Source organism: Panthera leo, chromosome B2 (genome assembly GCF_018350215.1).
Source record: "Panthera leo isolate Ple1 chromosome B2, P.leo_Ple1_pat1.1, whole genome shotgun sequence".
NCBI classification, from domain to species: Eukaryota; Metazoa; Chordata; class Mammalia; order Carnivora; family Felidae; genus Panthera; species Panthera leo.
The window spans coordinates 3,740,268-3,753,130 of NC_056683.1; the positions used below are offsets into that span (position 1 = coordinate 3,740,268).

General features: G+C 44.6%; 2 protein-coding genes across 2 annotated transcripts in view; one reads left to right on the plus strand and one right to left on the minus strand.

Annotated features, from left to right (window-relative positions):
- LOC122219426 (histone H2B type 1-C/E/F/G/I) overlaps positions 1 to 12,863 on the plus strand; it is a 109,676-nt gene that overhangs the window by 69,337 nt on the left and 27,476 nt on the right. The gene's annotated exons all lie outside the window — the stretch shown is intronic.
- Positions 646 to 1,542, minus strand: LOC122219391 (histone H1.4). Its single transcript, XM_042937633.1, has one exon. The coding sequence runs from the start codon at positions 1,492 to 1,494 to the stop codon at positions 838 to 840; it is 657 nt and encodes a 218-aa protein (XP_042793567.1). The 5' UTR covers positions 1,495 to 1,542; the 3' UTR covers positions 646 to 837.

The window sequence follows — 12,863 nt, forward strand, 5'->3', positions numbered from 1 at the left end:
GTAAGATTTCGTCCGCGATTGGATTAATTTTAGTGTGTCGTCACAAGTGCGGATGTCAAAGATACTTGCAGGTCTAGCTTTTCATTGGCTGCTTCCTTACTTTGCTTCGAGCCAATCAGAAAGAAGGCTTAGAGTAGGCTGCCTAAAGCTACTATAAATAAGCCTGTTAAAGAACTTGCGCCGTAGATTTCAGTCACTGAAACTTTTCCGGAGAACATCCTTGCTTTCGGTTTAGAGGTGTAGACCACTCCCTGCTGGCTAGTATGGCTTTGGGCTTGGGAGTCTGGGGCCTGCACCAGTCGGTATCTGGAGGTTAGGATGCCCTAGATGCTGGAGCTGTCAGGCTTTAGGCGGGGTAGTACGTGGTCGTTGGCCCGAAGCCCATAGTCCTTCCCAGCTCGCCTCATTGATTAGCAACCTGCTCTATTGCGCCGGGCTGGTCAGGAGGTGAAACACCGTACGTACCTGTACTAGCAAATGCCTGGGAAATACCGCTTCCCAGACTTCTGTTCTCACTTACCCCCTGCCCGTCAGTGTGGGAGAAGTTTACTACTGACCAGCCTACTCGAGACATAAGCTCGAGTTTGGGGCGTGGATAGGCTTGCGGGACCTTTACTGAAACCCCTGCACTTTCAAGTTTTTTCGGGGGTGCACGCAACTAAACCTTGCCAGGAGACGCCTCTCCGTGCTCGAGGGACCGCCCCACCGAGGTGGTGTCCTCCCTCCAGCCACGCCCCCAAGGAACACAGTGCAACAGCTCTTTCCTTGAGGTCTGTGGGTGGCTCTGAAAAGAGCCTTTGGGTTGTGTTGAGCTTCTAAGCAGTAGGCCAAAGAAACTTATTTCTTCTTAGCTGCCTTCTTTGGCTTGGCTGCCTTGGGCTTGGCGGTCTTTGGCTTGGCCGCCTTGGGTTTCACGGCTTTGGCCTTCGCTGGGCTCTTCGGCGCCTTCTTGGCCTTGGCTGCTTTCGCTTTTTTCGGGCTCTTTGCCTTTTTGGCTCCTGCAGCCGCCGCGGGCTTCTTCGCCTTCTTTGGGGTCTTCTTGGCGCTCTTCTTGGGGGTGCTGGCCCCCGTCGCCTTCTTGGGTTTCTTGGCCGCCCCGGCAGCCTTCTTGGGCTTGGCCGCGCCCGCCTTCTTGGCTTTGGGCTTGGCCTCCCCGGACGCCGCCTTCTTGTTGAGCTTGAACGAGCCCGAGGCGCCGGTGCCCTTGGTCTGCACCAGGGTGCCCTTGCTCACCAGGCTCTTGAGGCCCAGCTTGATACGGCTGTTGTTCTTCTCCACGTCGTAGCCGGCAGCCGCCAGCGCCTTCTTGAGCGCGGCCAGCGACACGCCGCTGCGCTCCTTGGAGGCGGCCACAGCCTTGGTGATGAGCTCGGACACCGGCGGCCCGGACGCCTTGCGCTTGGCGGCGCCTGCGGACTTGCGGGCCTTCTTTTTCACGGGCGTCTTCTCGGCGGGGGCCGGAGCGGCGGGCGCGGCGGGCGCGGTCTCGGACATGTCGAAGGCGGGCGCGGGGAGAGCGACTCGAGCCGGAAGCGGAGGCACTGGCCGGGACTCGGGCCGCGCCGCTGCGCCCTCCCGTTTATATAGGGCGGAGCTGCGCCGTGATTGGTGCGCTGTCCAGCCCGCCTCGCTGGCAGCCGCAGAGTGTCCTCTCGGATCCCGAGTTGTGTTTGTTACACCTCAAAAAATGCCAAAAATATCAAAATTCTCTACATCGAATCGCCCGGTTTTTCTCACAAAATGATCCCTGAAGCCTCAGGCTTCACGCCGGTCTCAAATTATGAAGGAAGCACAAAGCTTTATGCCAGAAACTTACAATATTTCCCGCCGTGCTCTTCAAATTTCAACTCAGAGAAACAAAACTTTCTATTTTCTTCGTAAATTATAAACCGATCTTTAACTGTGGAGTTTTCTGACCTCTCAAATAGGATTCTCCAAGTGGTTAGCTTCTTATATGTCCAAAAACCGTGCCACTGGCACTGAGATTTTTATTACAAATCTGCGCTTAAGTGAGGGAAGTAACACAGGCTCCTCGGAGAGTCCTGCCTATTGAGCCGAGGGCATTTGAGTTCATCAAACTGGTTTAGTTTAATGGCAAACAAATTATTGCCTATTTGGGGTTAGATTTTGGACCCCTGGGACATCAGTCTATGCAGTCATGGTTTTATTTCTGTCGGCTGCATCTGGGTTTTTAAATAATTCTTTAGGATAATTCTTTTCCTTTCTGCTCCCAAGGGTTGGGGGCGGGGCTGTTGCTTCTCTTTTCCCTGGACAACTGCTCCATGAGTTTAGATACCTTGAATTCAGGATTATTTGGGACGGTAAGGGGACCCCAAAACATAGTCAGGGTGGACAGATGCAAAAGGATTAATTTTCAAATAACAAAGAGATGAGGTCCATAAAATCATTGGAAGTGGAGGGACACGTTGAGAAATTACAGTGTTGCGAGGTCCTTTGGCACGTTCTTCAGGATTAAACTTTAAGAAACGAGTTAGAGATGAAATTCAAGCGTTGATCGTATGGGGAAATACGTTCGAAGTGTAAATGATAACATATCTACTCCCATTATTAGAGCAACCCAGACCCTGTCATTACTCAATAGCTGATGAATGGCTAGTCCACCTACGAAATATGGCTTCCGTCATGAAGATTATGGCCCTATGCTTCCCAGACGTCCATAAAAAAGAAAACAAGTTACGTGTTGGATTGAATTGCAAGTTCAGATTTGCATCTCAGAGGTGGATCTTTGTGGGGCTATGCAAGTTAAGTCATGGTCCTCTGAAGACATCGTTTGCAAGATCTGTGAAAGATGGGTTTGTTTGGGTAATTGCCCAATCAACAGAGAGTCTGTGTTAGCAATGACCATCCAACTAAAGAAATCATTCCTGGAAAATGGTCTGGCTGGAATTGTCTTTAAAAACTTGCAAGCCATGTACTTGAGAGACAACGTACCATTTTGGCCAGTGCTATAAAGTGATACGACACCATTCTTTGAGTGTAGCTGGTTGTAACACAGCATTGGGCATCACAGTAATTTTTAGTTTTGCTGCCACAAATCTCCCTGCACAACAGACCTTACTACTGAAATCAAAAGAGAATATATATCTTTGATACAACATTAATTACAAGTTTCAGATTAGTGCTACTTAAGTTAATGCTGGTATAAAATCAACGTAAATAATCTGTATTTTTAAAGCCTTAATGTATAAACATTTCAATGTAATTAGTGCATGCTAGTGAAAAATAAATATGCCCTTTGGTATATATTAATATAAAAAGGGAGAGGATAAGGTTCCAAAACAGACCAGTTGATACTTACTAGGGAAACTGATTTATGGGCATTCAATCCCAGAACAGCATGTTATACTCATTTTCAATGACAAACAATAACTTTTGCAAATGGCTGAAATTTGCACAACCCATTGAAGTTTTCTCTTAAATGTCTGGTTTGAGCCTATGTAATCCTTACACTTCTGACATTGAGGGACTTAATGTCTCCAAATTCTGTGATCTTTCAACTCACCTATGCTTGTCTCCTCTGGTACAGTGTGCTTTCCCTTCAATAAAATGAACTGATGGGTTCAAAGAATACATTGAGCATCTCCCACTATGAAAACAAATGTTTATTTGACACTCTTCTATGATGGCGTAAGAGTAACACCAAAGGCTCTACTTTACTATTGATCTATCAGCTTGGCTGGCCCTATTCCAACTACCGTGTGTGTGTGTGTGTGTGTGTGTACTTGTATTTTAAGTTTAGATTCCAAAGTCTTTCTTCAGATGATTCTGAACCAGTAACTCCAGGGACTCTCAGAATATCTAACAAGTCCTAGGTTCCCTCTGATGCCCAGCTAAGTCTGGGAACTACTGTTGTCCCTGGAGGTGACCAACAGGTCAAACCTGTTTTCTGTCATGCGAGGGTTCCTGCAGATTTCTGGACTTGCCTGTGACACGCCAGACGTGACCCCAGGTTGAGAGGGTGTGTTGCAGCAATCCGACCCTGACTCCCTTGGATTCCCACCTGACTGGGCACTCAAGTGGGCTCTGGAAGGTGAGAAAGTGATGGCAAAGCCTCCCATGCTTCATGATTTTCCATCCACATGGGGTGGATAAGCCTTGGTTTCCTGTGGACTCCCAGAAGCCCCTACTATGGCATCTCTGCTCCTCATCCCGTTTTATCATTCTTTTTTTTTTTAAATTTTTAAAAATGCTTACTTATTTTGAGAGAGAGAGCGAGCGTGCGCATGCAGGTGGGGGAGGGGCAGAGAGCGAGAGGGAGACAGAGAATCTCAAGCAGGCTCCGGGCTCTGAGCTGTCAGTGCAGACCCTGCCGTGGGGCTCGAACCCACAGACCTTGAGACCATAGCCTGAGCCGAAGTCGGAAGCCTAAGGGACTGAGCCACCAGGTGCCCCTCTCACTTTATCATTCTCAATAAAAGCTACCCTTTCCACTTACTGGTCATTGTACTCTGTGCTACCTACATTCTTACTTGGTCAATGTAACCATCCCCAGCCTGGGCTGTTGTCCCTATTTTACAAAGGAGCATATGGACTTGCACCGGCTAAGGACTTCTGAGCAGACTGTTGCTGACAGGTACGTCTAGGTTTCCAGCTCACATCTGTCTGAATTCAAAGTATGTGCTCTTAATGTGTTTTCCAGACTGTAGGTCTGAATAATCACTAGAGGTTGTGAAATCAATTTAGTAGCACAGGCCACGTGTTTCTTTTTCTTTCTTTCTTTCTTTCTTTCTTTCTTTCTTTCTCTCTCCCTCCCTTCCTCCACCTTTCTTTCTTTCTTTCTTTCTTTCTTTCTTTCTTTCTTTCTTCTTTCTTTCATTCTTTCTCTCTCTCCCTCCCTTCCTCCTTCTTTCTTTCTTTCTTTCTTTCTTTCTTTCTTTCTTTCTTTCTTTCTTCCTGAACTAGACTAGAATATCCAATACCAGTGCCCAATGCCTGTGGCTTCAGTTATGCACTCAGTTCTTTGACCGTGTGCTGATACTTCCCATGTGAAACGTATTTTTTGCTGTGTGGGATCATAGGCTAGAGTGGGAGGAGTCTTCCTCATGGAATTTCTTGAACTCATGAAGTATTCTCAAGTTTTTAATCTCTAATGAGCTAAAAGAAAAAAAGGGGGGATTTCCTGATACAGACTTTTTTTTAAGCCTCTAAAAAAAACCCAAGTGATGGACAATGGGGAGCATGCTGTGAATGGTGGACACGATAGCAATTGTGGGAAGAGGCACAACAATATGATTTGCAGACAAGTTAAAGGCATAGGAAGCTTGTACTTGGTTCCTTTTACTCCATCGTTCTGGGTTCCAAGCACTTGACTCTGCACTTGGCTATTTTAATGTTGTCATGAGTGCTTTAATGAAGACAGAGTTTGGGGATGAGTTGCTTTTTGCAGGACAAATGAGTCCTTCCCGAGTTTCCGCACAGGAGGTGTATTACATACGCAAAGGACGTGGCACCGTGGACTGTGGTCACTGTGTGGATCACCTTTGGAACTCTGTCTGTTGGGACAGACTTCCCCTCTGTGGACTTTTAATAGGTACTCTATCTTAGCTTTCGGTGTAGAACATTTCTGGCGAATTTTTCATAAAAGGACCTATATGTTACCTTACAAATTCTTATTCTTTCTATCTCATTCAACCATGTGTGGATTGCACACCATTCAATCCAAGTGTGGATTGCACACCCTAGATTATTGACTTGCAACATTGTTTGGAACTGTAAAACGTCGGGGAGAACTTTATTATCAACCCATAAGAGAACGTTGAAATGAACTAGGGTACACTTGCAATACGTAAGAATACGAAGCTACAGAAATGGGTAAGAACGATCTCTTGAAAGTAATAAGGAGCAAGTTCTAGGACGTATGGCTAAGTGAAAAAGCCAAGTGCAAAAGAGTATCCATAGTATGAAACCCTCCATAGGAGAAAGAAGAGGACATAAAAAAACACACCTTCTGCTTATTTGTGCGGAAGATATACAGGAAGGATAAACCAAAAATGAAGGAGATGGGTTATCTATGGCAGTGGGGGAGAGTTAGAAAGGAGTATAAAGAAGGGAGAAAGAGGAACAGAGCGTCAGGGTGAGGAGGGAGTAACGGTTTATTGAATATGTCTGTTGGTGTAACTGATTCTTCCAGCTATAGTAATGTTACATGTACCAGTAAAATAAACTGTTAAAAGCGATAGGGTTGGGGAAGGAACCCAGCACATCTGGCCTTTAAGCATCATTCTCCAATAAAAAGAACCAGGGCTCCTTGGATAAGTGGTTGATTCCACGGAGGGAGCAGGCAAAAGACAGGATGGGCCTGGAACATCTTGTGGTACCAGAAGACAGGGAAATGTTTTCTAAAAGATGGAAACTTTGAAAAAAACATGGCAGCCAGTCTCAAGGAGCTACTAATGACCAAAGCTGCTGCCATTTGAGCAACAAAATAAAAATCGGTAACGTTGGACTTTTTTAGCTCCCTAGAATAAAATATGTATCCATAAGTACATACATACATCACGAGAAGGACAACTCTCCCTCGTCGCGGATACAATCCACACGTGGATGCTAAAATCGCCAGGTGGAAGTTTAAGGAGCATCAAGGTTTTCAGTCTGAGTGTCTTCCCTAAGACACCTATCAACTACGAAGACAAAGGTAATAAGTTTACAGTGGTTAACCCCAGAAGACATCCCTTAACCAAGTGAGCAAGGTACATGTGACAAGTAATAGGACATATGGACATCACGAACTCCTTGCAGTGAGAAAACACCCATTTTGGGGATATTTCCTGGCAGAAATGCATAAGCTCACTCCAATGATAAGGAAACATCACACAAATTCAAATCGAGTGGCATTCTTTAAAATAACTCATCAGTAGTCCTCAAAAGTGTGAAGGTCAGGAGAGATGAGGACAGACTAAGGAACTATTATAGACCTGAAAATCCTGAGGAAAAACAACAAGTAAACTCAACGCGGGATCCTGAATAAGACCTTGGAACAGAAAAAGGATACCGGTGGAAAAGTTGGTCAAATTTGAAAAAAAGTCTAAATTTGGTAAATAACATTGTGCCAATGTCCGTTTCCTGTTCTTTTGTTTGCTTGTTTGTTTTGTTTTGTCGCGTTTCCTGTATTGTCGGTGTTCCCGTATTGTCGTTGTACAACGGTTATGTAAGACATTAACATTAGGGGAAGCCAGTTGAGCGCTACAAGGGAATTTTTGCACCAGTTTTGTAACTTCTGTATAATCTAAAATTAGTTCAAAATAAAAAGTTTTCTAAAAAAAGTTTCTCTTCACATCTCACCATGTTGTAACACTTTTCATAGAAAGGGAAAACATCCATGTGACATAGGTTCTCCATAGTGGTGGAAATGTAGATGACTTTTATTCTTGTGTCCAAGCTTTTATGTTTTTTCCAAGTTTTCACCATAGCCATGGATCCATGAATTACTTTATTATTAGCAAACAACATGCTTCCCTTAAAAATATGATAAAGATTTTTTTTTGTTTTGTTGTGTTTTTTTGTACGCTAAGTTTCCCAGACACCAGGTAGTACAGGCTGAGACACCATTCTGCTCTTTCTCTGGACTTTCACTGAAATTATTTCTCTGGTTTTTATCTAAGATTTATTATATACATCCATGAACGTTCTGGTTTAGTTTGTCCTGATTTTGAAATGCATATGTGCCAAACCATAGTGTACTTATTCCTCTGTGTCTTGATTATTCCCTCAATAAGAACCACCCTTCTGTATTATTGGTAAGAGAGAGCCCTAGTTGTCGAGTTGCACTGTGTTATATTTCATTTATAAACGTGGCCCAATGTATTTACTATCTAGCTTCCTGTGCCTGGACATCCTCCTGGTTAGATGATTAAGCAACTTTAATTTTCCAAAAATGTTTGCCGCAATTTTTCCCGACCCACACTCCCTTCTCCACCGTGTCTTGACTCTTGCGCCCTCATCAAATCTAATTCCTGTCCCCTCGAGGCTGAGTGAACTTGTGACAGCTCACACCAAGAGGGTGGGGGGATTGAGGCTGTGTGACTTCCGAGCCCAGGTCGTACGGAGCAACCAGCTTTTGCCTTATTTGCTGGAGCCCTCAGGCTTGCTCTCTGAGCTATCTCAGAAGAATTTTGGTGATTCTGAGGCCACCAGGCTGTGAGGAAACCAACCTCTGTTGGAGACCAAGTTTGGGCACTCTGGTTGGCTGTCTTAATATTTGAACCATCCTACTTCCAGGACCAGAAATATGAGAGGAGGCTCCAGGTTATTCCAACTGACAGTGGTCAAGTCTTTTCATCTGAAGTCCCAAACATAATGGCAGAGACCCAAGCCAGCTCCGTTCTGCTCTATCTAAATTCCTGGTCCAAAGTCTGTGGGCATAACAAAATGGCGGTTGTTTTTAGCAATTAAGTTTTGAGATATTTTGTAACTTGAACAGTAATGATTTCAGTTTATTTTCATGTAACTTATTAGCTGATCAGTGGCCTTAAAAACATTTTGGTCACAGCCTGCATCAAGAAACACGTCTTACAACATTATATTCACCCTGGCCTACCCCTCGTCCTGCGTGTCCTAACTGAAGACAAAACAAAAGTAATAGGTATGTTTTTTTCTGTGCAATTTGCTCTGCTACTGTCTCTTCTTCACTCCCTTCCCCTCCCTCCCCTCCCTTCCCTTTCAGTCCCTTCCCTTCTTTCTCCTCTCTTCTCTATTTAATTTCAACGAAGTTGACTACTTCGTTAATTTCAACGAAGGCAACTAAACTGCTTTTATAAATAATAGGTCTCAATCAGCAGACTGAAGGAAATCTGTGCTAGAGGCTGCAGTTTAAGAGGTGATCTCAAACTCATTTTTATACCTTACAGAGTGTGCGTGTATTTCTATATCTATCTTACATATTTACATCGGTATATATATGTACCTACATGTATTTTAAGTTCTGAACTCAGTCAAGTTGTTCTACGTTGGCCCGAGGCTAAATAAATCAGTGAAATAAAGATAAAAAATATGGCAAGAGAAAATCTAAGAAATCTAAACTTAATTTGGATGTTGAAGCACATTGAGTCTCCACGAATGCATCTTGTTTCAAGATGAAAGCCTGAGAGAGGTCAGGGACTTGTCCTCTGGGTTACCAGCAAGGAGATCCTCTGGAATCTGGATGCAGGAAGGATCCTTGAAAAAGGTGGAGGTGGAGAGCGTTTCGGATCTGGGGGTGAGGTGAAGGATTGGGGTGTCTTTTCTTGGACTGGAAGTGCATAAAAGTATAAAGCATAAGTGTCTATATATATACTCTGAAGAGTCAAAACACAGATCCCTTAATCCTGGCAAAAATCCCAACAAATACCGTCTTCTGTCTGGAAAGAGAGTGCCTAGAGAAACAATGACTTCAGAGATATTAACTACCTCTTCATTAACCTTAACATTGAACTCATAATCATTGTCTAACTCAGTATCTTCGGCATCCATTTCTTCAAAGATGTCGCCGGTGTCTTTAGAAGAGATGGTTCAATGAATAAGAATAGGTTGCATCTGGCCTTCTTGCATATCTCTACTCTGTTCTTCACTTTCCCTCTTTATCCATCATAATTCCGATTATTATTTCCTCATTTTCCCTTTACTTTTCCTCTTCACTCCCCCTGCATTATATGCATTTGCTGGTTTGTAAATGTAAGATCTATATATTTACACAGGTTGTTCATTCATACATGGTGGCAGTTTGGCATAATGGCAGACCCTTTTGTAGTTATCTACTGCTGCATAACAAATTTTCCCAACCTTTAATGGCTTAAAATAATAACAAGGATTTACTATCTCACACAGTTTCCATGGGTCAGAAATTTGGGGATGACTTTACTGGGTAGTTTTTTTTAAGTTTATTTATTGTGACAGAGAGAGAGAAGGGGAGCAGCAGAGAGAGAGGGGGAGAGAAAGAATCCCAAGAAGGCTCCGTACTGTCAGGGCAGAGCCCAACGCAAGGCTTGAATTCACGAACCGTGACATGATGACCTGAGCCGAAGTTGAGAGTTGGACGCTCAACTGACTGAGCCACCCAGGCACCGCTTAACTGGGTAGTTTTGACTTGAGATATCTGATGAGACTGGAGTCAAGATATTAACTGGAAGTGGAGTCATCTGAAGACTTGACTGGGGCTGGAAGACCCAATTCCCAGATGGCTCTCATGGCTGCCAAGTCAGTGCTGGCTATTGGGCAGAAGGCCTCAGTTCTTTGGCCTCGCCATAGGTCTGCTCCAGGACTCCCTACGTGGCACCTAACTTCCTCAAAAGTGAGTGATCCAAGAGAGCAAAACTGAAGTCACAGTACCTTTTATGACCTAATTCCAGAAGCCACGGTATTATATTACTTACATAGGTCAGTGTATCCAGTTTGGGGAGGGAATGATCCAAGCGTGTGTGTGCATACTGGAAGGTGAGATTACCAGGGCCATCTTGGAATCTGGCTGTCACAGTTCTGAAGGCAGATGACTCCATTTCAAATTCAAATCCTGTCACTTACTAGATTTATGAGTTTAAGAAATTTTCTAACCTCTATTTCTCAGTTGTCTCATGTTCAAAATTTGGATGACAATAGTATATGGTAGATCGTATTACTACTCCCAAATTTTTGCTGCATATTTGGGAGGATTACACATCCCTGCCCATCAATATGGATTTACAATATGCCTCCCCATATGAAGAGTACATTTCTCCTCCACATCAACATAAGTCATTGCCACAGGAGTGGCTTTGGTTGGTAAAATATTATAAGAGACGTGTGCCCACTTCCCAGAAAAATCATTAACAGCAATAAGATCCCCTTACGTCGCATTCAGCCTGGGTCCCTCCATGAAGAAAACATGGAACAGAGCCATGGCAGATCCACTAAGAAATACAGTGTGAGTCGGAAATAACCTTTGCTATTGCTATGAACTAAGATTTGGGGGTTGTTTGTTGTCTAATCTGGCAAAAATCTCATAGATACAACTATTATCTACTTTGTAGGAGTGTTGCTAAGATCAGATGAGGTCATTTTTTTGAAGCGATTTAACAGTCTAAGGCCATATGCACCCTGAATGCACCTGATCTCATCTGAAGTGATTTCACAATGTTTGACACATAGTAAGTGACCATATATGTTACTTTTTAAAAAAATTCTTTTATGTTTTATTTTTTATTTTTGAGAGAGAAAGAGGGACAGTGTGATCGGGGGAGGGGCAGAGAGAGAGAGGGAGGGACAGAATCTGAAGCCGGCTCCCGGCTCCGAGCTGTCAGCACAGAGCCTGACGTGGGGTTCGAACTCATGAACGGTGAGATCATGACCTGAGCCGACTGAGCTCAACTGACTGAGCCACCCAGGCGCCCTGATATATGTTACTTTTTAATCCTAAATTCACATGAACTGAGTTTATAAGCCATACCGTTAATTAATGTATAATGAGATACACTTGATATTAAATAAAGTATCAGATGTGTGCTTAATTTCTGGTCAGGAGATCAAGGTACAGATTAGAGGATATATTTTGAGCTGGACTTCCAGCAGCATGAGGACCCGGGCAGATATTTAGGACTAGAAAACGCTGTAAACACTGCTCTGCACGTTAGTTGTTCAAGGAAGATCAGTGTTCCTCAGCTGTGTTTGGTCCCACTGTTTCCCAGTGGATGAGTATAGTCCGGTTAAAAAAGAGAAGGCACTCTAGGGATTTCATACAGATGGAATTTAATTGAGATAATTATATAAACGGGTGATGAAAGAGTTGAGAAACCAAAAGAGGGGTGGGGAGTAACCAAAAGATATGCGGCAGCAGGAAGTTGTGTGTCTCCCAGGGTTACTGGGACAAAGGGAGGAAGAGGTGTTAACTCCTATTAACTAGGAGCTGGGGCTGGAATCCCCCAGTGTCTCAGCCCCTGGAACAGCACAGGCTGGTAAGGCAGGAGCTCAGACCACAAAGTGAAGGCCCTCTGATGAGACAGAGCCATAGAGTACCAACTGGGGAGACCCTAGGAAGTGAAGAGGGAAGGGAGAAGTGCCGGGTCTCACCAACATGGCCTACCAGCGTCTCCATTGGTCAAAACTACTGGAAACCAGAGAGCAAGGGAGCCTGGGAAATGTAGTTTCCAGGGACATTCAGAAATGTAACTGCTTGGGCAATTTTTGATGCCTGAGCACATGACCCAACCTGCACCCAACCAGGCCTGTGTGTGTGAGAACTCAGAGATACTCTTCCATTTCTAAAGATACTGGATCAAGAAGACAGTTTCACCTTGTTTTAAACGGGTCGTGATATATTCCGTGTGGTGGGCATCCTCTAAGGTGACCCTGTGCCTCTGAGGGTTCACACCCTCGGGTTATCCGTTTTCTGTGACTGTGCGCTGCGCTTGGGGACTTGCTAGGAACAAGCAGAATGCATCAGAAGCAATGGCGGGTCCCTTTTCACATTAGGTTCCCAAAGGTTGTGGCCCCTGTCTGGGGCCCTCACTTGCGCCCTCTCTCATGCTCACTCCCTCAGAAGAAAGTCAAGCTGTAAGCTGTCCGGTTGGAAGGCCCACAAGACAAGAAACAACCAACGAGGACTTGAGCCCCTGAGTCTAACAGTCCTCGAGGGTCTGAATCCTGCCAACAGCCATGTACACAGGTTTGTGAGTGGATTGATCCCACACTGGGCCTTCGCTGCACACTGGGCCCCACTACAGCCATTGCTGTAGACCCACCACATCTTCAAAGCAGCCTGTGAGACAGCCAGAGGGCCCGGCATGGCCAAGTTCCGGTCCTGAAGTGGCCAAGTTTGGGGATAATTGGTGACGTGGTCATAGAGAATGGATACACCAAGAGATGAACCAAGCTCATAGATAAGGGGAAAAGAAAGG